This window comes from Epinephelus lanceolatus, chromosome 18 (genome assembly GCF_041903045.1).
Source record: "Epinephelus lanceolatus isolate andai-2023 chromosome 18, ASM4190304v1, whole genome shotgun sequence".
Taxonomy (NCBI): domain Eukaryota; kingdom Metazoa; phylum Chordata; class Actinopteri; order Perciformes; family Serranidae; genus Epinephelus; species Epinephelus lanceolatus.
The window spans coordinates 22,560,509-22,588,458 of NC_135751.1; the positions used below are offsets into that span (position 1 = coordinate 22,560,509).

General features: G+C 38.0%; 3 protein-coding genes and 1 gene segment (V, D, J or C); all 4 read left to right on the forward strand.

The window, feature by feature from the left end:
- Positions 1-880: 880 nt before the first annotated feature.
- On the forward strand, positions 881-4,752 carry LOC117268335 (immunoglobulin lambda-1 light chain-like). Of its 2 annotated transcripts, none has more exons than XM_078161210.1 (4): positions 881-1,009; positions 1,102-1,427; positions 3,339-3,372; positions 4,233-4,752. In XM_078161210.1, the coding sequence occupies exons 1-4, from the start codon at positions 970-972 to the stop codon at positions 4,559-4,561; spliced, it is 729 nt and encodes a 242-aa protein (XP_078017336.1). In that variant the 5' UTR covers positions 881-969; the 3' UTR covers positions 4,562-4,752. The 2 variants fall into 2 exon arrangements, with proteins under 2 accessions (XP_078017336.1, XP_078017335.1); XM_078161209.1 differs by lacking the exons at positions 881-1,009; positions 1,102-1,427 and adding exons at positions 2,489-2,621; positions 2,707-3,035.
- Positions 4,753-5,620: 868 nt separating this feature from the next.
- LOC144458590 (immunoglobulin lambda-1 light chain-like) lies at positions 5,621-21,364 on the forward strand. The gene is made up of 4 exons (XM_078161211.1): positions 5,621-5,762; positions 5,855-6,180; positions 19,106-19,139; positions 20,841-21,364. Exons 1-4 carry the CDS (start codon positions 5,723-5,725, stop codon positions 21,167-21,169), a joined length of 729 nt encoding a protein of 242 aa, XP_078017337.1. The 5' UTR covers positions 5,621-5,722; the 3' UTR covers positions 21,170-21,364.
- LOC144458591 (Ig kappa chain V-VI region NQ2-6.1-like) lies at positions 9,154-11,128 on the forward strand. The segment is given in 4 exon segments: positions 9,154-9,308; positions 9,394-9,719; positions 10,023-10,056; positions 10,912-11,128. Coding segments are annotated over 4 exon segments (534 nt in total).
- A 778-nt stretch (positions 21,365-22,142) lies between the features above and the next one.
- LOC117267952 (immunoglobulin lambda-1 light chain-like) lies at positions 22,143-27,308 on the forward strand. Of its 2 annotated transcripts, none has more exons than XM_078161212.1 (4): positions 22,143-22,308; positions 22,401-22,726; positions 25,892-25,925; positions 26,788-27,308. In XM_078161212.1, the coding sequence occupies exons 1-4, from the start codon at positions 22,269-22,271 to the stop codon at positions 27,114-27,116; spliced, it is 729 nt and encodes a 242-aa protein (XP_078017338.1). In that variant the 5' UTR covers positions 22,143-22,268; the 3' UTR covers positions 27,117-27,308. The 2 variants fall into 2 exon arrangements, with proteins under 2 accessions (XP_078017338.1, XP_078017339.1); XM_078161213.1 differs by lacking the exons at positions 22,143-22,308; positions 22,401-22,726 and adding exons at positions 25,072-25,191; positions 25,277-25,596.
- Positions 27,309-27,950: the final 642 nt, after the last annotated feature.

Consider the following 27,950-nt stretch of genomic DNA (forward strand, 5'->3'; position numbering starts at 1 on the left):
TTGAAAAAGTGTTTGTATTTATTTGTACTTGTGAAAACATCATTTAAAAGGATAATGTTCTGCAAATGTTGTCACCTTGACTAGATTGTATTTTTCTCCTGTTGTTCATGTCACTGATAATAATCCTGGACACAAAGACAACAGACAGACTTGTTTCTTTAATATTTATATTCAAAATCATAGAGCAACATTGTTATTAGGTGTTAATTTGCAATAAAAGCACAGCAGAAAGATGAATATGACTTTGCCTTGTTTTCGTTGCTCACAGTCGTTAAGACGTAAGAAAAATCAGATGACATGAACAAATGAAACTGAGTTTTCATCCTCCATCAGTGAAGCATCACCTCTCTACTCCTCCCTCTCTTCCTTCCCAGGATGCACCTGCAGGCCTCCTCTCCTTATTTATAGCTCCATGTAAATGAAGAGGTCAAGTGTCAGCTCTCTGTAAAATCAGAGGGAACTGTCTCTGACTGCAAACACACTGAGAGTTTAATCATTAACAGGTTGTAAATCAAATACAGTTTACGTCTAATGTCTGTAAATTACAATATGTACATGTGAGCAGAGCCAAAGTTTATATCCTTTAGCAGATGTCTGTTGCTGACGTATGAAAAACCTGCTCAATGATACAAATATGATAAAGCTTTCATGCATGAATATCATCCATTAGGAATCAAAATATAGTGACATTCATCTATACTTAAGTATTTTGTGACATCATGACACTGAATTTAGTAAATCATCGTCTACAATGGGTATAATGGATAAATGAAAGAAGATGAGAGTAAGAAATGTGAGAAAGCATGCAGAGTGAAGCAAAGCTCCTCCTCCTGTCAGTCACTCTAAGTTTCAGTGTGCTATTAAATTGCTCCTCCAGCACCTCCTCTCCTCATCCTCCAAAGCCTCTGATCTGTCAGCAGTAAGCTGACTTTCCAAGTTACAAGGCCATTCTCAGCACACACTGACAACATGCTGGGGACCCTCTGCACTCTCATCACTGCTCTAACATGTAAGGAGGCTGACTTACTGCAGCTTTGACCTCATGTTGGATTCATCAGTCTGTGTGTTTCTCTTGACTCCATGTCATCTTGTTGTTTCCAGGTGTGAGTGGTGTGACGGTGGTGACACAGAAGCCTCCTGTTATGACGCTGAGGAAAGGAGAGACAGCCACCATGGACTGTAACCTGGGGACTGTGACTGGTTATGAAGCAGTCTGGTATAAACAGATTCCAGGAGGAGTTCCTCAGTATGTGCTGAGGTTTTATCACAGCTGGAGCTCTGTAGTCTATGGCTCTGGTTTCTCTTCTCCAAAGTTCACATCTAATCATCAGTCAAAAACAGATTATCGTTTGATCATCAACAATGTGGAGGTGGGAGACTCAGCAGTCTATTACTGTAAAACATGGGACGGCTCTGCTAATGAGTTCGTATCACAGTGATTTACACTGTGACAAAAACCTCCTCACTAAACACTTCTGCTTTTTGAGTCTCTGACACATCTGATAATAGAACCACAAATTAACTCAGTGTAACAACACAATGTGTAACATAACATTCTTCAAACATCTAGATGCTCTTATTTGAAGCTTACATGAATCTTTAGAACTGTATCTTTAATTGCACTTTCCATACTGTACATGCTTAATTAATAAAAACTAAAGATGAACAGAACAGCAGTACATATACCCCACCTTCATACATAATGTCTGAGATTATCACATAAAACAGGATTTAAATGCTGCTGTGTCATGTCAATTAACACTTTTCTTAGTCATAGAAATGTTACACAAGTTCCTCTAAATACAGTAAATGTGATCAATCGTTTTGATATACACAGGTTGTGATGATTGTTGAACTTCTAGATGAAGTAAATCTGACAGTAATCTGACTACAGTAATCATGTTTCATTAAGTAATCTGCTTCACAATGATTCAAAAGCCGAACACTTAATTAAAGTGCTGCTAAACAAAAGTAAATAACAATACTACAGTAACCTACAGGTCATGGACATGAAGACATTTTAGTTAGTTTTTAAAAGTATTAGTCAAAATAATTCAGATATATAGTAAGCCTGTTTGTTTGCTAAGAGGAATATTGAAAAGTATGAAAACAGTGAAACAAAAAGTAAACTTTCTCACTCTGATTAGAATCCTGTTTACCTACATAATACACAACTTTGTGACAATTCTTTATAACAAACCAATGACAGTGTGTTCATCCTGTGGACTGTAAGATTACTTTAATAATGACATAGAATAATGCACATAAATGAATCTGATATCACCAGTGGAAGTGATAAAACTTACACAAAAATCATCAGTGGTTATCAAATATAATGTTTAGACACAGTTTATGAGCAGAAGAAGCATCAGATATCTGTTGTTTGATGAGAAATGATTTAAACTGACGCATGCTGTAGTTGATTTATGAATGAAAAGAGAGTTGAGTGTTGAAACTCCTCCTCCTCCACCTCTCCTCTCCTCAGTGTCTTTATAAGCTTCAGTCTCTCTTCTCCTCACACTCCAACCCTGCTCACCTCTCAGCTGGACAGTAAGGGACATTTACACCACACACTGACAACATGCTGGGGACCCTCTGCACTCTCATCACTGCTCTAACATGTAAGATATTCTTCTCAGTCCTTTTATAGCCCATATTTTCACACACAAACCTTTGACTCATGTATTTTTCTCTGTATGTTGACAGATGTTGATGCAGTGATAGTGCTGACCCAGACGCCTGCTGTCCACACAGTTTCTACAGGACAACAAGTTGTTCTCAACTGCAACATTCAGAGATATGATGGAAATTATGTCAGCTGGTATAAACAGGTTCCTGGTGAAGCTCCTCAGTATGTTCTGAGATTTTACCATTCTAACAGTGCACCAGATGAGTTTGGATCAGGATTCTCCTCAGACAGATTCAACTCTAAATCTTCATCAGACATAGATTACCAGTTCATCATAAAGCGGACAGAGACAGGAGACTCTGCTGTTTATTACTGTCAGACATGGGATGACTCTGCTGATGAAGCTGTATCACAGTGATTCACACTGTGACAAAAACCTCAGTGAGAGACTCACTGCAGATTTTATGAATTCTGACAGAAATCAAACAATTAAAATCAGTAAACTTTGAACAAAACAAGAACAGACATTAAATAAATCTCTTGTGAGAGACAAGAGTGTGTTTAGTGTTTTTGAATATAATGAGACTGATGAAGTGAAGAGACGCTGACAGTGAAAGTTGGTCTCAACAGGATGTTTCAGTTCCACTCCCCTCATTAGTGAGAGTCAGGAGGTTTTTGTACAGCCATGTGTACAAACTGAATCACTGTGGTATTCGGACAAGGCACCAAGCTGATTGTGACAAGTAAGTACTTTTTAACTCATCATAAAACAGCACAGATTTTATGTTTCTCATTCAAATTAAGAGAAAATGGTCAATTTATAATCTGATAAATAAAAAAAAGCAAGAAATATTCAACACATTGTTTGGTGAATAATAGATAAGTGGTTCTACATCTGTTTGATATCAGGCTGTGTGTCTGAAGGCAAACGATCACAATTTTTAAGTATTTTCTACAAATATTCAGAAGTTTTTTTGATGGCAAAGGAGTTTTAAACATTTGGGCAACATTTACAAGATTATTTATTTTCATAACTTATGACAAGTTTTAACATTTCAAAACTCTGCATTAATTATTCTTTAAAGAGTATTTTATATTGTGACATTAATAGTAAAATATTGTTCTTGTGATATTTATTTACTTATCCTCTAACATTCTGATATATTGTAAACTTTATGTGAATATGATTGTGGCTGTTTGAAGTATTATTTTTATTAGCTGGTTAGATAGACACCACAAAGCAAAGTGACTTCTGATATACCTGAAACTGTCACAGTGATTTAAATTATTATAATATTATTGTAATATCATTATGTAAAGTACAGAGGGTGAATTAATGACAGTTTCCACCTTAACAATTAAAATTAACTCATGAAAAATATTTCGAAATTTGTGATTGATGAATTGTTGATGTTTTAAAAAGGATCACTGCTCATATTTTAGGTGATGATTTCTAAATGTGTTTGCAGATTCAAAATGCTTAACTTCTTCAGTGTGTTGGTTATATCGTCAACACAAGCAATAAATGAATCTCCTACTGTCATGCTTTGTGTTAATGATTTGACTCCTAGTTATCTGATGAATGTCCTTTGTGTATCTTCAGGCTCCAGCCTCCCTCCTCCTGTCCTGACAGTCTTCCCTCCGTCCAGTGCTGAGCTCCAGTCCAACAAAGCCTCTCTGGTCTGTCTGTCCAGTCAGTCTGTGCCTTTTGCAGATGTCAGCTGGTTGCTTGGTGGGAGTCCAGTGAGCAGTGGGATCTCTACCAGCTCCACTGTTCAGCAAGCAGACCAGACGTTCCAAATCAGCAGCTATCTGGCCGTCCAGACGTCAGACTGGAACATGGATAAGGTTTACACATGTAAAGTGTCTTTGGGCTCCCAGACTGCAGAGAAAAACATCAACAAGTCCCACTGTCCCACTGAAGAACAGTAGAGGAGCACAATGAGCATTTAACATCTGCTTCTTTACTCTTTGTGCTGTTTGCTCATTACAAGGTTTACATGGTAGAAAAGATGTGTCTGCATGCTTGTAATAAATGTTGTGACAGTTAGGTGGAGGTGTTGTATCAGCTTTGCAAATGCTGCAGTTTTCAACAATCATTCAATAAAATAAGAAAAAAAACAGTTGAAAAAGTGTTTGTATTTATTTGTACTTGTGAAAACATCATTTAAAAGGATAATGTTCTGCAAATGTTGTCACCTTGACTAGATTGTATTTTTCTCCTGTTGTTCATGTCACTGATAATAATCCTGGACACAAAGACAACAGACAGACTTGTTTCTTTAATATTTATATTCAAAATCATAAAGCAATATTGTTATTAGGTGTTAATTTGCAATAAAAGCACAGCAGAAAGATGAATATGACTTTGCCTTGTTTTCGTTGCTCACAGTTGTTAAGACGTTAGAAAAATCAGATGACATGAACAAATGAAACTGAGTTTTCATCCTCCATCAGTGAAGCATCACCTCTCTACTCCTCCCTCTCTGCCTTCCCAGGATGCACCTGCAGGCCTCCTCTCCTTATTTATAGCTCCATGTAAATGAAGAGGTCAAGTGTCAGCTCTCTGTAAAATCAGAGGGAACTGTCTCTGACTGCAAACACACTGAGAGTTTAATCATTAACAGGTTGTAAATCAAATACAGTTTACGTCTAATGTCTGTAAATTACAATATGTACATGTGAGCGGAGACAAAGTTTATATCCTCTAGCAGATGTCTATTGTTGACGTATGAAAAACCTGCTCAATGATACAAATATGATAAAGCTTTCATGCATGAATTCCATCCATTAGGAACCAAACAATAGTGACATTCATCTATACTGAAGTATTTTGTAACATCATGACACTGAATTTAGTAAGTCATCGTCTACACTGGGTATAATGGATAATTGAAAGAAGATGAGAGTAAGAAATGTGAGAAAGCATGCAGAGTGAAGCAAAGCTCCTCCTCCTGTCAGTCACTCTCAGTTTCAGTGTGCTATTAAATTGCTCCTCCAGCACCTCCTCTCCTCATCCTCCAAAGCCTCTGATCTGTCAGCAGTAAGCTGACTTTCCAAGTTACAAGGCCATTCTCAGCACACACTGACAACATGCTGGGGACCCTCTGCACTCTCATCACTGCTCTAACATGTAAGGAGGCTGACTTACTGCAGCTTTGACCTCATGTTGGATTCATCAGTCTGTGTGTTTCTCTTGACTCCATGTCATCTTGTTGTTTCCAGGTGTGAGTGGTGTGACGGTGGTGACACAGAAGCCTCCTGTTGTGATGCTGAGGAAAGGAGAGACAGCCACCATGGACTGTAACCTGGGGACTGTGACTGGTTATCCAGCAGTCTGGCATAAACAGATTCCAGGAGGAGTTCCTCAGTATGTGCTGAGGTTTCGTCACAGCTGGAGCTCTGTAGAATATGGCTCTGGTTTCTCCTCTCCAAAGTTCACATCTAATCATCAGTCAACAACAGATTATCGTTTGATCATCAACAATGTGGAGGAGGGAGACTCAGCAGTCTATTACTGTGCTACATGGGACAGCTCTGCTAATCAGTACGTATCACAGTGATTTACACTGTGACAAAAACCTCCTCACTTAACACTTCTGCTTTTTGAGTTGTTCACACATCTTGACTGGGAGTAAAGCCATCAGCCAATGCTTTGTGATACTTCCCATATGTATGTATTTGAATTTTTTTTTTTAAATCTCCAAAACGCTTTTATTGGATTCTGACATAATAAGTAGTGGCTTGTAAATCAGGCCCAGCGCCAGGATGAAGTTACTGAGGGGGCGGTTAAAAATTACGAGGGGGCAAATCTTTATCATGCAACATAGGTTCACAGTGAGTGTCTATTTCTGCTGCTGTAATGTTACTGTCCTGAAATGTCTGGGTATTTGTGGTTTTGTGTTTTTGCTGTGCTGGATTTTATTGTCATATGCATTTAATGCACTTTTTAATACTTCTGCTGGGCTTCTCTGGACATTGATGTCATATGCACTTTTTGCACTTTCTAAAAGTACTTCTATGTCAGTATTAAGTTGCTCATAATGATATCTCGTTATTATTTATAACTGTGTCATTATGACAATGATAAATAAAGAATTTTTTTTAAAGATATTTTTATGGGCATTTTTTGCCTTTAATTGATAGGATAGCGAAGTGTGAAAGGGCGAAAGAGAGAAGGAGAGACATGCAGTAAAGGGCCACAGGCTGGGGTGGAACCCGGGTCACTGCGGCAACAGCCTTGTACATGGGGTGCCTGCTCTACCACTAAGCCACCAACGCCCCAGAAATAAAGAATTGATTGACTGATTGATTGATTATAAAGAGCGCGCAGCCGTGTGTAATTGTCGCGCGTATGCTCGTTGCCGGTGAAACACAATAAACTGCACGTCTTCTTTCATATTTGTCTCATGACAGATGGAGCTTACAGACAGACAGACAGACAGGTGGAGCAAGCGGCAAATTGGAATGAAAGCTGGTTCAGGGCATATTCATCCATTTATGAATAAATATGGAGTGGAAACACTCATGCATGTGCACCAAGTTCCTACATGAATTGAGAGGCTTTACAAATATGCCGAAAATAATGTGTATATTTCTGGCTTTCTGCGTACACATTTTTATCATGTCATGAATCTACACAGATTTTCCACTAGCCTAATCTGTCTTCCAAAGCTGGATGTCCCCGATTTCAAAACTCATTCATCATCAATCACCCTGCTATGTCTGGATGCATGTCTGACATATCCAGCAGAAAAAAATGTGTGTGACATAGAACATAGAAAAATAAACCAGCTACATTCTGTCTTACCTTTCCTCAGTAGAGTTGCAGCCTTCTTGTTTGTTTGTTGAACTTTCTGAGTAAGCGAGGAGCCACTGGCCTCGGCTGCAGTCTCTTCTGTAGTGTTTTTTTTTTTTTTTCAAAACCACGTTCCTATATCCATCTTTGGCTTGAACTGGTTTTTGGGCAAAGAACATACTAACGCAATGGCAAAGAAAGTTGACCAAACTATTTAGCAAGCAAGCTAGCTAGCATACTACGGTGTGCCATGAGGCCACACCTAATACAACACGCAACAAACAGCGCTGTCCATGGTTCTGAAATTACCGCAAATAACAGGGGGTTATGGTGTTTCACTCTCCTCTCAAACACCATAACACTATGTTAAAGAAAACAACAAAAACACTGGTCGGTTGGACCAGTGTTTTTGTTGTTTTTGCAGATTTACTATGGTACACAAAACGTAAACTGAGGAGGCAAAAAATTCAAACTGAGGGGGCAGTTTAGGCCGGGTCCGTCCTAAATGTTAACCACAAGATCTATTACACTGTTGCAAAAAAATCATTCATCCGTGTCTTTTGACACTTATAAACAGAGGAAAACACAGGTCTCTGTTAATATGCAACATGCTATGTCAGTGACAGAAGATTTATTCAGAAAGGGTGATAAGTTTAGGTGAGAAATGATCAGTTCATTAACTTTACACCCTGCTCATTAATGCTGTTTGCACATACTGTACATACAGATATGTATAGTGCAACAGAGTGCTTATAATCTGAGGGATCACCATGATGTGGAGTTCCTCAGGGCTCGATTCTTGGGCCACATTTAATCAACCTGTACTTGCTAATTCTATTAAAATAATGTTTGTTTGGGCATTGGTGGCTTAGTGGATTGAGCAGACACCCCATGTACAAGGCTGTTGCCGCAGCTGCCCGGGTTCAACTCCAGCCTGTGGCCCTTTGCTGCATGCCAATCCCTCTCTCTCTCTCTCTTTCACACTTCAATTAAAGGCTAAAATGCCCAAAAAATATCTTTAAAAAAAACAAAAAAGTTTGTTATCACAGCTACATAGACAACACTCAGATGTTTTTAGCTCTTTCACCAAGTGACCATAGTCGCTCAGACTCACTCTATCAATGCTTAGAGAGAATCAATATCTGGAATTAAATACATTTAAGGAAATAATGTAAAGAAGTAAAAAGAGGAAAGAATGAAGGTTACTGACCAGCTTGATTCCACAGCTATAAAGACAAAAACCTCATCAGAAACTTGGTGTTTAAAGCAGACTCAGATCTGAGCTTCAGCAGTGTCATCAAGTCAATGACTGAAACAGCATTTTACCATCTTAAACAAAGATCAGTAATTGGAGGTCTCATAGTAAAAAAAGTGTCATCAACATAAAGTAAACATTTGCATTTAAACCATGTTATCCCCAAGACTTAACCATGTTTACTGCACCTATTTATAACCTGAGTCGTCATGTTTAACATAAAACTATACAAACATGAAGGAGTATTTATTTAGTGTGATCAGTCCTTTATGGAAAAATACTACAAAATACAGAAACAATTCATGTGATACCAAAACTAGATTTAATACTTACAGAACATTAACAGACTTCATAAAGCTACATGAAGATGTGTTTCTTAAGAGCAGAAGAAAAAGTTTATAATGTGAAACCACGTACATGAAGTAGTTGATGAATGAATGAAAACAGAGCTGAGTGTTGAAACTCCTCCTCCTCCTCCTCCTCTCCTCAGTGTCTTTATAAGCTTCAGTCTCTCTTCTCCTCACACTCCAACCCTGCTCACCTCTCAGCTGGACAGTAAGAGACGTTTACACGACACACTGACAACATGCTGGGGACCCTCTGCACTCTCATCACTGCTCTAACATGTAAGATATTCTTCTCAGTCCTTTTATAGCCCATATTTTCACACACAAACCTTTGACTCATGTATTTTTCTCTGTATGTTGACAGATGTTGATGCAGCCAAAGTGCTGACTCAGACGCCTGCTGTCCACACAGTTTCTACAGGACAACAAGTTGTTCTCAACTGCAACATTCAGAGATTTGATAATTATTATGTCGTCTGGTATAAACAGGTTTCTGGTGAAGCTCCTCAGTATGTTCTGAGATTTCACCATTCTCATAGTGCACCCAGCTTTGGATCAGGATTCTCCTCAGACAGATTCAACTCTAAAAACTCATCAAACATAGATTACCAGTTCATCATAAAGCGGACAGAGACAGGAGACTCTGCTGTCTATTACTGTCAGACATGGGATGACTCTGCTTCTGCAGCTGTATCACAGTGATTCACACTGTGACAAAAACCTCAGTGAGAGACTCACTGCAGATTTTATGAATTCTGATGAAAATCATTGAATCTAAATCAGTAAACTTGGAACAAAACAAGAACAGACATTAAATAAATCTCTTGTGATAGACAAGAGTGTGTTTAGTGTTTTGGAATATAATGAGACTGATGAAGTGAAGAGACATTGACAGTGAAAGTTGGTCTCAACAGGATGTTTCAGTTCCACTCCCCTCATTAGTGAGAGTCAGGAGGTTTTTGTACAGCCATGTGTACAAACTGAATCACTGTGGTATTCGGACAAGGCACCAAGCTGATTGTGACAAGTAAGTACTTTTTAACTCATCATAAAACAGCACAGATTTTATGTTTCTCATTCAAATTAAGAGAAAATATAGTATATCATATCATATATAGTTTTTTTTTTTATTCAACACATTGTTTAGTGAATAATAGATAAGTGGTTCTACATCTGTTTGATATCAGGCTGTGTGTCTGAAGGCAAACCATCACAATTGTTTAAGTATTTTCTACAAATATTCAGAAGGTTTTTTGATGGCAAAAGAGTTTTAAACATTTGGGCAACATTTACAAGATTATTTATTTTCATAACTTATGACAAGTTTTAACATTTCAAAACTCTGCATTAATTATTCTGTAAAGAGTATTTTATATTGTGACATTAAGAGTAAAATATTGTTCTTGTGATATTTATTTACTTATCCTCTAACGTTCTGATATATTTTAAATTTTATGTGAATATGATTGTGGCTGTTTGAAGTATTATTTTTATTAGGTGGTGAGATAGACGACACAAAGCAAAGTGACTTCTGATATACCTGAAACTGTCACACTGATTTAAATTATTTTATTAGAATTTTAATAACATTATGTAAAGTACAGAGGGTGAATTAATGACAGTTTCCACTTTAACAATTAAAATTAACTAATGAAAAATATTTCTAAATTTGTGATTGATGGATTGTTGATGTTTTAAAAAGCATCACTGCTCATATTTTAGGTGATGATTTCTAAATGTGTTTGCAGATTCAAAATGCTTAACTTCTTCAGTGTGTTGGTTATATCGTCAACACAAGCAATAAATGAATCTCCTGCTGTCATGCTTTGTGTTAATGATTTGACTCCTAGTTATCTGATGAATGTCCTTTGTGTATCTTCAGGCTCCAGCCTCCCTCCTCCTGTCCTGACAGTCTTCCCTCCGTCCAGTGCTGAGCTCCAGTCCAACAAAGCCTCTCTTATCTGTATTTCCATTTTGCCCAGTGAGTCTAAGGGTTTTTTTGCTTATGTCATCTGATTTTTCTAACGTCTTAACGACTGTGAGCAACGAAAACAAGGCAAAGTCATATTCATCTTTCTGCTGTGCTTTTATTGTAAATTAACTCCTAATAACAATGTTGCTTTATGATTTTGAATATAAATATTAAAGAAACAAGTCTGTCTGTTGTCTTTGTGTCCAGGATTATTATCAGTGAGATGAACAACAGCAGAAAAATACAATCTAGTCAAGGTGACAACATTAACATGCTAACTATTATTTCTATGTCACTAGTCACTTGAAACGAATTTAGGACGATAGGAGACAGGTTGAAATAAACCGAAATTTCCCTTTAATATTAAAACAGCCATACCTGTCTTTAATGGCTCAACAATGAGCAAATAAAAAGTCTAGGTCTCCATGCTTTGGAAACATGCCATTATTGTCCCAGTAGCCAAGTGTAACACACCTACAGAGTGAAATGATTTAAGGTCAGTAGCTTTGACTTCTTTAGTTATGAAGTCCTTTGAGGAGCTTATTAAGAAAGAAGTTTTAAAACAGGTGGAGGATCAACTCCATCCTTTTCAGTTTGCATACAGGCCTGGTAGAGGTGTGGAGGACGCTGTGGTCACCCTGTTACACTTTCTGTATGGGCATTTGGAGGGCCCCATGACTCATGCCAGACTTTATTGATTTCTCCTCAGCATTTAACACCACCCAGCCATTCCTGCTTGCAGAGAGGCTCATCTGCCATTTTAAACTTGATCTTTGTAAAATTGATTTTTTAACTGATATGCCACAGTGTGTGAGAGTTAACAGTGTTATCTCCAACCGGCTCTACTCTTCCACTGGTTCCCCCCAAGGTTGTTGTCTCTCCCCTCTTCTTCACATCATGCACACCAATGAGTGCAGAAGCAATTATAGGAACAGACACATCTTTAAGTTTGCTGATGATTCTGTTATTGTTAGTCTTCTTGAAAGAGAGGAACAGGATCATGGGCCAGTTGTGGATGATTTTGTGGTTTGGTGTGACGAGTCTTTCCTCCATCTACATTTGTCCAAAACAAAAAACACGGCAATTGATTTTAGGAAGTCGCCACCAAGCCCTCTGCCAGCTGTTGTAAAAGGTGTTGATATTGGTGTAGTTGAGACATATAAATATCTGGGTGTTGTTCTTGATAACAAATTGACTTTTGAACCCCATGCTGATTTTACCTCGAAACAGGTCCAACAGAGACTTTATTTCTTGAGGAACATGAGCTCCTTTAATGTGTCCACTGAGATGATGACGCTCTTTTACAGGAGTTTCATTGAATCTGTTTGAACTTCCTGTGTTATTGCTTATTCAATGTCTTAATCAACCAATGTCTTGTGAAAAGTGCCAGTAAAATCTCAGGGAGAAGTCAGAACAAGCTTTTGGCCATTTATAACAGGCAGGTACTTAGGAGGGCTAATGCTATACTGGTCTGTCAGGACCACCTACTTCAAGGGGAGTTTGAGCTGCTGTCCTCAGGTCGCCGTTTCAGGGCACCTGTTCAGAGGACTAAAATGATTTCATACGTCTTTCATTCCAAGTGCTATAAATCTGCTCAATAACAGCTAGCACCTTGTCTGTAGTCCTGCACTATCATGGCACATTTTGCACACATGCACTTAGGCATTCTTGCATTTTGTACTTGATATGAAATTTCCATTCCCTTTAACTAGTATGTTGTTTTTTATCTAATGATTTGTATTTATTGTTGTTGCTGTTGCTGTTGCTGAGGATGTGCCCCGCTTTCTCTGCCCCGTCTGCGGCCTGAGTTGGATCAAGTCTATTTTCAGATCATGGCACAAATGTGAGAAAGCATGCAGAGTGAAGCAAAGCTCCTCCTCCTGTCAGTCACTCTCAGTTTCAGTGTGCTATTAAATTGCTCCTCCAGCACCTCCTCTCCTCATCCTCCAAAGCCTCTGATCTGTCAGCAGTAAGCTGACTTTCCAAGTTACAAGGCCATTCTCAGCACACACTGACAACATGCTGGGGACCCTCTGCACTCTCATCACTGCTCTAACATGTAAGGAGGCTGACTTACTGCAGCTTTGACCTCATGTTGGATTCATCAGTCTGTGTGTTTCTCTTGACTCCATGTCATCTTGTTGTTTCCAGGTGTGAGTGGTGTGACGGTGGTGACACAGAAGCCTCCTGTTGTGACGCTGAGGAAAGGAGAGACAGCCACCATGGACTGTAACCTGGGGACTGTCACTAATTATGCAGCAATCTGGTATAAACAGATTCCAGGAGGAGTTCCTCAGTATGTGCTGAGGTTTCATCACAGCTGGAGCTCTGTAGACTATGGCTCTGGTTTCTCCTCTCCAAAGTTCACATCTAATCATCAGTCAACAACAGCTTATCGTTTGACCATCAACAATGTGGAGGAGGGAGACTCAGCAGTCTATTACTGTAAAACATGGGACAGCTCTGCTAATGAGTATGTATCACAGTGATTTACACTGTGACAAAACCTCCTCACACATACTTCTGCTTTTTGAGTCTCTGACACATCTTGTCTGGGAGTAAAGCCATCAGCCAATTCTTTATGTTACCTCGCTCATATATTAGAAACATATTTTAAAACTTCAAATCCCTTTGACTGGATTTTCACAAAAAGCCTCAGAACTTAGTGGTAGTAACTTACAGTATGTCATGTGTACATTATTTAGTGCAAAAATAGACAATATGCTTGCTGGTAAATTTTAACCACAAGATCTGTTACACTGTTGGACAAATCAGTGTTTACAGTAAATTTTCATGTCTTTTGATGCTCATAGAAATAAATCAGCAGATTCTCATTTGCTGATCCAAACTCAGATTATGTGATAAATCTTTCTTGACAAAAATTCTCTGGTGCACATGTAGTGAGGATTGTTACACAAACATGTCTTGTATTATATTGTTATGTTGCAGTTTGTCCTTCTTCATGAACAGGATCAAAGGTCATCTGGCAGCCAAAGTCACGAAAACTAGAAGTCACATGCAGCTAAAACACAACCAAACAAAAGTCTCCATTAATATGGAGTAATAGTTAATGGGAAAAAGAGAACGTGGTTATGAGTATCAGCAAAGTTACTCAACATGGCTATATATACAGTATACCAAAATAAGGTGGTACAATGAATAGGCCTACATAATATTTGATGATGAAGATAACAAAGGTACGATGCCCTGCTCATTATTACACAGTTTATTGTGTATATACTACACGATAAATCTTGAGCTTCTAACATGAACCACGTATTTGTTTGTATATTTAATTTTAAAGAGAATAAATGTCTGATAGCACTCCTACATGTACACAAGAGAAATGTAATGATAATATGTAATAATATGATGATTTATGGTCATGAGCAAAAGACATGATGAAACATGAGATTACTCAAACACAGCTGTAGAACCTAGTATATATTTAGATTGCTTCTCCCCAATTTCTCTTCAAGAATTGACCGCAGTGATTTCTTCATCTAAATCATCAACGTGTCTCTTAGACCCCATCCCAACTAGGCTACTTAAGGAGGTCTTTCCTTTAGTTAACACTCATATATTAGATATGATCAATATATCCTTATTAACAGGCTATGTACCACAGTCTTTTAAGGTAGCTGTAATTAAACCTCTCCTAAAAAAGCCCACCCTGGATCCAGAGGTGTTAGCCAACTATAGACCAATATCTAATCTTCCCTTTATGTCAAAGATCCTTGAGAAAGTAGTCGCAGACCAGCTGTGTGATTTTCTCCATGATAATAATTTATTTGAGGAATTTCAGTCAGGATTTAGAGTGCATCACAGCACTGAGACAGCTCTAGTTAAAATTACAAATGACCTTCTGATTGCTTCAGACAAAGGACTCGTCTCTGTTCTTGTTTTATTAGATCTTAGTGCGGCATTTGACACAATTGACCATCGAATTCTACTGCAGAGACTGGATCACTTAATTGGCCTAAAAGGTTCAGCACTAAGCTGGTTTAAATCTTATTTATCTGATCGTTTTCAATTTGTTGACGTTCATAATGAATCATCCTTACGTACCAAAGTTTGTTTTGGAGTTCCGCAAGGTTCTGTGCTCGGACCAATCCTATTTACTCTATATATGCTTCCTTTAGGTAACATCATTAGAAATCACTCTATAAATTTCCATTGTTATGCGGATGATACTCAGTTGTATTTATCGATGAAGCCAGAAGAAAGTAATCAATTAACTAAACTCCATAACTGCCTTAAAGACATAAAAACTTGGATGAGCACCAATTTCCTGATGTTAAATTCAGACAAAACTGAAGTTATTGTTCTTGGCCCCAAACAACTCAGAGACTCTTTATCTGATGACATAGTTTCTCTAGATGGCATTGCTCTGGCCTCTAGCACTACCGTAAGAAACCTCGGAGTAATATTTGATCAAGATTTGTCTTTTAATTCTCATTTAAAGCAAACCTCACGGACTGCATTTTTTCATCTGCGTAATATTGCGAAAATTAGGCCTATCCTGACCCGAAAAGATGCAGAAAAATTGGTCCATGCTTTTGTTACCTCTAGGCTGGATTACTGTAACTCTCTATTATCAGGTAGCTCTAGTAAGTCCTTAAAAACTCTCCAGCTAATTCAGAATGCAGCAGCACGTGTACTAACAGGAACTAAGAAACGAGATCATATTTCTCCTGTTTTAGCTTCTCTGCACTGGCTCCCTGTAAAATCCAGAATTGAATTTAAAATCCTACTGTTAACTTATAAAGCTCTAAATGGTCAAGCTCCGTCATATCTTAGAGAGCTCATAGTGCCATATTATCCCACCAGAACACTGCGCTCTGAGAACGCAGGGTTACTCGTGGTCCCTAAAGTCTCCAAAAGCAGATCAGGAGCCAGAGCCTTCAGCTATCAGGCTCCTCTCCTGTGGAATCATCTTCCTGTTACGGTCCGGGAGGCAGACACCGTCTCCACATTTAAGACTAGACTTAAGACTTTCCTCTTTGATAAAGCTTATAGTTAGGGCTGGCTCAGGCTTGCCCTGTACCAGCCCCTAGTTAGGCTGACTTAGGCCTAGTCTGCCGGAGGACCCCCCTATAATACACCGGGCTCCCTCTCTCTCCCTCTCCCTCTCTCTCTCTCTCTCTCTCTCTCTCTCTCTCATCCTATTACTGCATCTTGCTAACTCGGCCATTCTGGATGTCACTAACTCGGCTTCTTCTCTGGAGCCTTTGTGCTCCACTGTCTCTCAGATTAACTCATACCGCAGCGGTGCCTGGACAGCGTGACGTGTGTGGTTGTGCTGCTGCCGTGGTCCTGCCAGATGCCTCCTGCTGCTACTGCCATCATTAGTCATTAGTCATACTTCTACTGTTATTATACACATATGACTATTGTCACACAAGTATACTGTCAGATATTAATACATACTTTCAACATATTGTACCACAGTAGCCAGAACTATAACTATAATATTATTACTTTCATTAATGTTGTTGTAAGCTACTGTCATTACCTGCATCTCTCTCTCTCTCTCTCTCTCTCTCTCTCTCTCTCTCTGTCTCATTGTGTCATGCGGATTACTGTTAATTTATTATGCTGATCTGTTCTGTACGACATCTATTGCACGTCTGTCCGTCCTGGAAGAGAGATCCCTCCTCAGTTGCTCTTCCTGAGGTTTCTACCGTTTTTTTTCCCCGTTAAAGGGGTTTTTTTTGGGGGAGTTTTTCCTTATCTGCTGTGAGGGTCTTAAGGACAGAGGGATGTCGTATGCTGTAAAGCCCTGTGAGGCAAATTGTGATTTGTGATATTGGGCTTTATAAATAAAATTGATTGATTGAATTGATTGACTGGTACGACATGATCTACAGATATGACACTGAATCACATTCAGAATGTTTTTCATTAATGAATAAAAAGCTGAGTATAGTTTTGAAACTTCTCCTCCTCCACTTCTCCTCTCCTTCAGTCTCTCTCAGTCAGTCACTGTAAATGGTAAATATTCATGTCTTTTGACACGAATAAAAATTAACTAGTTTTGAAGAATTTACAGCAGATTCTCATTTGCTGATCCAGATTCAGACAATGAAATGGATATTTCTTGATATAAATTCAGCAGTGCACATGTTTGTTATTTCTTTCTTTATGAACAGGTCAAAGGGTCATCTGACAAACTGACACAGACTAGAAGTTATGTGTAGCTGAAACATGACCAAATGAAAGTCTTACTTTCACCTGACAACATTCATTTATATTTTGTGATTTGTGATGTGTTTCCAACAGATGAAACACAGGTCTCCATTAATATGCAAAATGCTACTTCAGTGAGAGCAAATTTATTCAGAAAGGGTGATAAGTTTAGGTGAGCAATGATCAGTTCATTAACTTTACACCCTGCTCATTAATACTGTTTGCACATGCTGCACATACAGATATGTAGTGTGATATAGAGTGCTTATAATCTGAGGGATCACCATGACATGTGGAGTTCCTCAGGGCTCGATTCTTGGGCCACAATTATTCAACCTGCACATGCTAATTCTATGACAATAATGTTTGTTATCACAGCTACGTAGACAACACTCAGATGTTTTTAGCTCTTTCACCAAGTGACCATAGTCGCTCAGACTCACTCTATCAATGCTTAGAGAAAATCAATATCTGGAATTAAATCTATTTAAGGAAATAATGGAAAGAAGTAAAAAGAGGAAAGAATGAAAGTTATTGATCAACTTGATTCCACAGCTGTAAAGAGAAAAACCTCATCAGAAACTTGGTGTTTTAAGCAGACTCAGATCTGAGCTTCAGCAGTGTCATCAAGTCAATGACTGAAACAGCATTTTACCATCTTAAACAAAGATCAGGAATCGAAGGTCTCATAGTAAGAAAAGTGTCATAAACATAAAGTAAACATTTGCATTTACACCATGTTATCCCCAAGACTTAACCATGTTTACTGCACCTATTTATAACCTGAGTCGTCATGTTTAACATAAAACTATACAAACATGAAGGAGTATTTATTTAGTGTGATCAGTCCTTTATGGAAAAATACTACAAAGTACAGAAACAATTCATGTGATACCAAAACTAGATTTAATACTTAGAGAACATTAACAGACTTCATAAAGCTACATGAAGATGTGTTTCTTAAGAGTAGAAGGAAAAGTTTATAATGTGAAACCACATACATAAAGTAGTTGATTTATAAATGAAAACAGAGCTGAGTGTTGAAACTCCTCCTCCTCCTCTTCTCCTCTCCTCAGTGTCTTTATAAGCTTCAGTCTCTCTTCTCCTCACACTCCAACCCTGCTCACCTCTCAGCTGGACAGTAAGGGACGTTTACACCACACACTGACAACATGCTGGGGACCCTCTGCACTCTCATCACTGCTCTAACATGTAAGATATTCTTCTCAGTCCTTTTATAGCCCATATTTTCACACACAAACCTTTGACTCATGTATTTTTCTCTGTATGTTGACAGATGTTGATGCAGTGATAGTGGTGACCCAGACGCCTGCTGTCCACACAGTTTCTACAGGACAACAAGTTGTTCTCAACTGCAACATTCAGAGATATGATGGCAATTCTGTCAACTGGTATAAACAGGTTCCTGGTGAAGCTCCTCAGTTTGTTCTGAGATATTACCATTCTCATAGTGCACCCAGCTTTGGATCAGGATTCTCCTCAGACAGATTCAACTCATCAAACATAGATTACCAGTTCATCATAAAGCGGACAGAGACAGGAGACTCTGCTGTCTATTACTGTCAGACATGGGATGACTGCTGATGAAGCTAAATCACAGTGATTCACACTGTGACAAAAACCTCAGTGAAAGACTCACTGCAGATTTTATGAATTCTGACCAAAATCATTGAATCCAAATCAGTAAACTTAGAACAAAACAAGAACAGACATTAAATAAATCTCTTGTGAGAGACAAGAGTGTTTTTAGTGTTTTGGAATATAATGAGACTGATGAAGTGAAGAGACGCTGACAGTGAAAGTTGGTCTCAACAGGATGTTTCAGTTCCACTCCCCTCATTAGTGAGAGTCAGGAGGTTTTTGTACAGCCATGTGTACAAACTGAATCACTGTGGTATTTGGACAAGGCACCAAGCTGATTGTGACAAGTAAGTACTTTTTAACTCATCATAAAACAGCACAGATTTTATGTTTCTCATTCAGTTTAAGAGAAAATTGTCAATTCATATTCATGTATAGTTTTTCTTAATATTCACCATGTTGTTTGTGGAATAATAGATTTATGTTTTTACATCTGCTTTGATATCAGGCTGTGTGTCTGAAGGCAAACGATCACAATTTTTAAAATATATTCTAGAAATATTCAGAAGTTTTTGACTGTTGAGGATTTTTCAAAAGTTTGGCTACATTATATGGTTGTTTTCCATTTTCACAACTTATAACAAGTTTTAACATTTCTAAACTCTATTAATTAATCTGTCAGGAGTATTTTACATTTTTTGGCATCAATACTAAAATACTGTTCTTGTGATATTTATTTACTGATCTTCTAAAGCTCTGATAAAAAACAAAAGTCATGTATTTCTCTAGATCCCACTCCCAGCCTCCTGTTCCTCACGTTTTCACCACTGATGGAAAGTGCATAGAACAGGTGGCTTCCTATAAATATCTTGGAGTCTGGCTTGATTCTAAACTTACTTTTTCTATTCATTTGGATAATCTTGCCAAAAAACTCAGGATTAAACTAGGATTTTACTTTAGAAACAAGCATTGTTTTAATCTCACTGCCAAAAAGAGACTTGTCATGGCTACCTTTCTTCCCATGATTGATTATGGTGATGTTCTTTATATGCATGCCTCTGCTGCATCCCTTAAGGCTATAGACACAGTCTATCATGGTGCCTTGCGCTTCATTTTGAATGCCAAATCTCTCACCCATCATTGTTTCTTATATGAAGGGTCTGGTCTGACATCACTAAACTATCGCAGATGGCGCCACTGGCATATTTTTATCTACAAAGCCATCTTAGGGCTACTCCCTGGCTATTTGAACCGCCTACTCAATCACTCTACTAGTGGGTACAGCCTGCGCTCTCAGGACTTCTTGTTGTTTTCGGTCCCTCGCGCCTTCACTGAATTTGGGAAGACCGCTTTTAGTTATTATGCCCCTTGGTCCTGGAATCAGCTCCAGAAAACGCTAAAATTGGCTGACCTTGTTTCCTTGGGTGATTTTAAATGTTTGTTACAGTCTGTAAAAACAGAGCTCTGCAACTGCTTTCTTTGAATTTGATGTGTACTGTATGTACTTTATGTATCTATGTACTGCTGTGTTTATGTTTTTTGTTGTTGTATTGTTGTAACATTGGTTTGCTGCCTTCTTGGCCAGGGCTCCCTTGTAAAAGAGATGTCAATCTCAATGGGACTCACCTGGTTAAATAAAGGATAAATAAATAAATAAATAAATAAATAAAAATGATTTATTTTTAACTGAATACGATTGTGGCTGTTTGAAGTATTATTTTTATTAGGTGGTTAGATAGACACCACAAAGTAAAGTGACTTCTGATATACCTGAAACTGTCACAGTTACTTAAATTATTATACTAAATGGATTACCATTTTGTGAGACACAGAAGATGAATTTATGACAGTTTCCTGCTCAAAAATTAAACTCAACTAATAAAGAATGTTTCTAAATTTGTGATTGATGAATTGTTGATGTTTTCAAATAGAACACTGCTCATATTTGATATCGTCAACACAAGCAATAAATGAATCTCCTACTGTCATGCTTTGTGTTAATGATTTGACTCCTAGTTATCTGATGAATGTCCTTTGTGTATCTTCAGGCTCCAGCCTCCCTCCTCCTGTCCTGACAGTCTTCCCTCCGTCCAGTGCTGAGCTCCAGTCCAACAAAGCCTCTCTGGTCTGTCTGTCCAGTCAGTCTGTGCCTTTTGCAGATGTGAGCTGGTTGCTTGGTGGGAGTCCAGTGAGCAGTGGGATCTCTACCAGCACCGCTGTTCAGCAAGCAGACCAGACGTTCCAAATCAGCAGCTATCTGGCCGTCCAGACGTCAGACTGGAACATGGATAAGGTTTACACATGTAAAGTGTCTTTGGGCTCCCAGACTGCAGAGAAAAACATCAACAAGTCCCACTGTCCCACTGAAGAACAGTAGAGGAGCACAATGAGCATTTAACATCTGCTTCTTTACTCTTTGTGCTGTTTGCTCATTACAAGGTTTACATGGTAGAAAAGATGTGTCTGCATGCTTGTAATAAATGTTGTGACAGTTAGGTGGAGGTGTTGTATCAGCTTTGCAAATGCTGCGTTTTTCAACAATCATTCAATAAAATAAGACAAAAAAAAAACAGTTGAAAAAGTGTTTGTATTTATTTGTACTTGTGAAAACATCATTTAAAAGGATAATGTTCTGCAAATGTTGTCACCTTGACTAGTTTGTATTTTTCTCCTGTTGTTCATGTCACTGATAATAATCCTGGACACAAAGACAACAGACAGACTTGTTTCTTTAATATTTATATTCAAAATCATAGAGCAACATTGTTATTAGGTGTTAATTTGCAATAAAAGCACAGCAGAAAGATGAATATGACTTTGCCTTGTTTTCGTTGCTCACAGTCGTTAAGACGTTAGAAAAATCAGATGACATGAACAAATGAAACTGAGTTTTCATCCTCCATCAGTGAAGCATCACCTCTCTACTCCTCCCTCTCTTCCTTCCCAGGATGCACCTGCAGGCCTCCTCTCCTTATTTATAGCTCCATGTAAATGAAGAGGTCAAGTGTCAGCTCTCTGTAAAATACAGTTTACGTCTAATGTCTGTAAATTACAGTATGTACATGTGAGCAGAGCCAAAGTTTATATCCTCTAGCAGATGTCTATTGTTGACGTATGAAAAACCTGCTCAATGATACAAATATGATAAAGCTTTCATGCATGAATTCCATCCATTAGGAACCAAAATATAGTGACATTCATCTATACTGAAGTATTTTGTAACATCATGACACTGAATTTAGTAAATCATCGTCTACACTGGGTATAATGGATAAATGAAAGAAGATGAGAGTAAGAAATGTGAGAAAGCATGCAGAGTGAAGCAAAGCTCCTCCTCCTGTCAGTCACTCTCAGTTTCAGTGTGCTATTAAATTGCTCCTCCAGCACCTCCTCTCCTCATCCTCCAAAGCCTCTGATCTGTCAGCAGTAAGCTGACTTTCCAAGTTACAAGGCCATTCTCAGCACACACTGACAACATGCTGGGGACCCTCTGCACTCTCATCACTGCTCTAACATGTAAGGAGGCTGACTTACTGCAGCTTTGACCTCATGTTGGATTCATCAGTCTGTGTGTTTCTCTTGACTCCATGTCATCTTGTTGTTTCCAGGTGTGAGTGGTGTGACGGTGGTGACACAGAAGCCTCCTGTTGTGACGCTGACGACAGGAGAGACAGCCACCATGGACTGTAACGTGGGGACTGTGACTGGTTATCCAGCAGTCTGGTATAAACAGATTCCAGGAGGAGTTCCTCAGTATGTGCTGAGGTTTCGTCACAGCTGGAGCTCTGTAGAATATGGCTCTGGTTTCTCCTCTCCAAAGTTCACATCTAATCATCAGTCAACAACAGATTATCGTTTGATCATCAACAATGTGGAGGAGGGAGACTCAGCAGTCTATTACTGTCACACATGGGACAGCTCTGCTAATCAGTACGTATCACAGTGATTTACACTGTGACAAAAACCTCCTCACTTAACACTTCTGCTTTTTGAGTCTCTGACACATCTTGTCTGGGAGTAAAGCCATCAGCCAATTCTTTATGTTACCTCGCTCATATATTAGAAACATATTTTAAAACTTCAAACCCCTTTGACTGGATTCTCACAAAAAGCCTCAGATCTTAGTGGTAGTAACTTACAGTATGTCATGTGTACATTCTTTAATGCAAAAATAGACAATATGCTTGCTACTAAATGTTAACCACAAGATCTATTACACTGTTGGACAAATCAGTGTTTACAGTAAATATTCATGTCTTTTGCTGCTCATAAAAATAAACAAGTTATTAAAAGTTCTGAGCAGATTCTCATTTGCTGATCCAAACTCAGATTATGTGATAAATCTTTCTTGACAAAAATGCTCTGGTGCACATGTAGTGAGGATTGTTACACAAACATGTCTTGTATTATATTGTTATGTTGCAGTTTGTCCCTCTTCATGAACAGGATCAAAGGTCATCTGGCAGCCAAAGTTACAAAAACTAGAAGTCACGTGCAGATAAAACACAACCAAACAAACCTCTCCATTAATATAGGGTAATAGTTAATGGGAAAAAGAGAACGTGGTTATTAGTATCAGCAAAGTTACTCAACATGGCTATATATCCAGTATACTAAAATAAGGTGGCACAATGAATAGGCCTACATAATATTTGATGATGAAGATAACAAAGGTACAATGCCCTGCTCATTATTACACAGTTTATTGTGTATATACTACACGATAAATCTTGAGCTTCTAACATGAACCACGTATTTGTTTGTATATTTAATTTTAAGGTGAATAAATGTCTGATAGCACTCCTACATGTACACAAGAGAAATGTAATGATAATATGTAATAATATGATGATTTATGGTCATGAGCAAAAGACATTATGAAAGATGAGATTACTGGTACGAAATGATCTACAGATATGACACTGAATCACATTCAGAATGTTTTTCATTAATGAATAAAAAGCTGAGTATAGTTTTGAAACTCCTCCTCCTCCACTTCTCCTCTCCTTCAGTCTCTCTCAGTCAGTCATTGTAAACAGTAAATATTCATGTCTTTTGACGGATTTGCGGATTTTTTCATTTGCTGATCCAGATTCAGACAATGAAATGGATATTTCTTGATATAAATTCAGCAGCGCACATGTTTGATTTTTCCTTCTTTATGAACAGGTCAAAGGGCCATCTAACAGTCAAAACTGACACAAACTAGAAGTGAATGTGCAGCTGAAACATGACCAAATGAAAGTCTTACTTTCACCTGACAACATTCATTTATATTTTGTGATTTGTGATGTGTTTCCAACAGATGAAACACAGGTCTCCATTAATATGCAAAATGCTACTTCAGTGAGAGCAAATTTATTTAGGTGAGAACTGATCAGTTCATTAACTTTACACCCTGCTCACTGACGCTGTTTGCACATGCTGGACAAACAGATAGAGTACTACAGAGTGCTTATAATCTGAGGGATCACCATGACATGTGGAGTTCCTCAGGGCTGGATTCCTGGGCCACAATTATTCAACCTGTACATGTTAATTCTATTAAAATAATGTTTGTTATCACAGCTACGTAGACAACACTCAGATGTTTTTAGCTCTTTCACCAAGTGACCATAGTCGCTCAGACTCACTCTATCAATGCTTAGAGAAAATCAATATCTGGAGTTAAATCTATTTAAGGACATAATGTAAAGAAAATAAAAGAGGAAAGAATGAAAGTTATTGATCAGCTTGATTCCACAGCTGTAAAGAGAAAAACCTCATCAGAAACTTGGTGTTTAAAGCAGACTCAGATCTGAGCTTCAGCAGTGTCATCAAGGCAATGACTGAAACAGCATTTTACCATCTTAAACAAAGATCAGTAATTGGAGGTCTCATAGTAAAAAAAGTGTCATAAACATAAAGTAAACATTCGCATTTAAACCATGTTATCCCCAAGACTTAACCATGTTTACTGCACCTATTTATAACCTGAGTAGTCATGTTTAACATAAAACTATACAAACAGGAAGGAGTATTTATTTAGTGTGATCAGTCCTTTATGGAAAAATACTACAACGTACAGAAACAATTCATGTGATACCAAAACTAGATTTAATACTTAGAGAACATTAACAGACTTCATAAAGCTACATGAAGATGTGTTTCTTAAGAGTAGAAGAAAAAGTTTATAATGTGAAACCACGTACATGAAGTAGTTGATTTATAAATGAAAACAGAGCTGAGTGTTGAAACTCCTCCTCCTCTTCTCCTCTCCTCAGTGTCTTTATAAGCTTCAGTCTCTCTTCTCCTCACACTCCAACCCTGCTCACCTCTCAGCTGGACAGTAAGGGACGTTTACACCACACACTGACAACATGCTGGGGACCCTCTGCACTCTCATCACTGCTCTAACATGTAAGATATTCTTCTCAGTCCTTTTATAGCCCATATTTTCACACACAAACCTTTGACTCATGTATTTTTCTCTGTATGTTGACAGATGTTGATGCAGTGATAGTGCTGACCCAGACGCCTGCTGTCCACACAGTTTCTACAGGACAACAAGTTGTTCTCAAATGCAACACTGATTCTGGAAATTATGTTCGCTGGTATAAACAGGTTCCTGGTGAAGTTCCTCAGTACATCCTGAGTTTTTACCATTCTAACAGTGCACCCAGCTTTGGATCAGGATTCTCCTCAGACAGATTCAACTCTAAATCCTCATCAAACGCAGATTACCAGTTCATCATAAAGCGGACAGAGACAGGAGACTCTGCTGTCTATTACTGTCAGACATGGGACAGCTCTGCTTCTGCAGCTGTATCACAGTGATTCACACTGTGACAAAAAACTCAGTGAGAGACTCACTGCAGATTTTAACAATTAAAATCAGTGAACTTGGAACAAAACAAGAACAGACATTAAATAAATTCCCCGAAAGAGATAAAAGTGTTTGAAACAAGTCCAGCAGTGTTTTGGAATATAATGAGAGTGATGAAGTGAAGAGACATTGACAGTGAAAGTTGGTCTCAACAGGATGTTTCAGTTCCACTCCCCTCATTAGTGAGAGTCAGGAGGTTTTTGTACAGCCATGTGTACAAACTGAATCACTGTGGTATTCGGACAAGGCACCAAGCTGATTGTGACAAGTAAGTACTTTTTAACTCATCATAAAACAGCACAGATTTTATGTTTCTCATTCAAATTGAGAGAAAATGGGCAATTTATAATCTGATGAATAAAAAAAAAGAAAGAAATATTCAACACATTGTTTGGTGAATAATAGATAAGTGGTTCTACATCTGTTTGATATCAGGCTGTGTGTCTGAAGGCAAACGATCACAATTGTTTAAGTATTTTCTACAAATATTCAGAAGGTTTTTTGATGGCAAAGGAGTTTTAAACATTTGGGCAACATTTACAAGATTATTTATTTTCATAACTTATGACAAGTTTTAACATTTCAAAACTCTGCATTAATTATTCTGTAAAGAGTATTTTATATTGTGACAGTAATAGTAAAATATGGTTCTTGTGATATTTATTTACTTATTCTCTAATGTTCTGATATATTTTAAACTTTATGTGAATATGATTGTGGCTGTTTGAAGTATTATTTTTATTAGGTGGTTAGATAGACACCACAAAGCAAAGTGACTTCTGATATACCTGAAACTGTCACAGTGATTTAAATTATTATATTAGAATTTTAAAAACATTATGTAAAGTACAGAGGGTGAATTAATGACAGTTTCCACCTAAACAATTAAAATTAACTAATGAAAAATATTTCTAAATTTGTGATTGATGGATTGTTGATGTTTTAAAATGCATCACTGCTCATATTTTAGGTGATGATTTCTAAATGTGTTTGCAGATTCAAAATGCTTAACTTCTTCAGTGTGTTGGTTATATCGTCAACACAAGCAATAAATGAATCTCCTACTGTCATGCTTTGTGTTAATGATTTGACTCCTAGTTATCTGATGAATGTCCTTTGTGTATCTTCAGGCTCCAGCCTCCCTCCTCCTGTCCTGACAGTCTTCCCTCCGTCCAGTGCTGAGCTCCAGTCCAACAAAGCCTCTCTGGTCTGTCTGTCCAGTCAGTCTGTGCCTTTTGCAGATGTGAGCTGGTTGCTTGGTGGGAGTCCAGTGAGCAGTGGGATCTCTACCAGCACCGCTGTTCAGCAAGCAGACCAGACGTTCCAAATCAGCAGCTATCTGGCCGTCCAGACGTCAGACTGGAACATGGATAAGGTTTACACATGTAAAGTGTCTTTGGGCTCCCAGACTGCAGAGGAAAACATCAACAAGTCCCACTGTCCCACTGAAGAACAGTAGAGGAGCACAATGAGCATTTAACATCTGCTTCTTTACTCTTTGTGCTGTTTGCTCATTACAAGGTTTACATGGTAGAAAAGATGTGTCTGCATGCTTGTAATAAATGTTGTGACAGTTAGGTGGAGGTGTTGTATCAGCTTTGCAAATGCTGCAGTTTTCAACAATCATTCAATAAAATAAGAAAAAAAAACAGTTGAAAAAGTGTTTGTATTTATTTGTACTTGTGAAAACATCATTTAAAAGGATAATGTTCTGCAAATGTTGTCACCTTGACTAGATTGTATTTTTCTCCTGTTGTTCATGTCACTGATAATAATCCTGGACACAAAGACAACAGACAGACTTGTTTCTTTAATATTTATATTCAAAATCATAAAGCAACATTGTTATTAGGTGTTAATTTGCAATAAAAGCACAGCAGAAAGATGAATATGACTTTGCCTTGTTTTAGTTGCTCACAGTCGTTAAGACGTTAGAAAAATCAGATGACATGAGCAAATGAAACTGAGTTTTCATCCTCCATCAGTGAAGCATCACCTCTCTACTCCTCCCTCTCTTCCTTCCCAGGATGCACCTGCAGGCCTCCTCTCCTTATTTATAGCTCCATGTAAATGAAGAGGTCAAGTGTCAGCTCTCTGTAAAATCAGAGGGAACTGTCTCTGACTGCAAACACACTGATAGTTTAATTAAATGCTATGATTTGATCAGTCATATATATATATTATATATATTACCTTGTTGTAACTTATTGTGTTTTCTCTAAATCAACATCTAATAACAATTTAAATTTCAAGAATATTAAATGTTTTATAAATCAGGGTAGGATGAACAAAT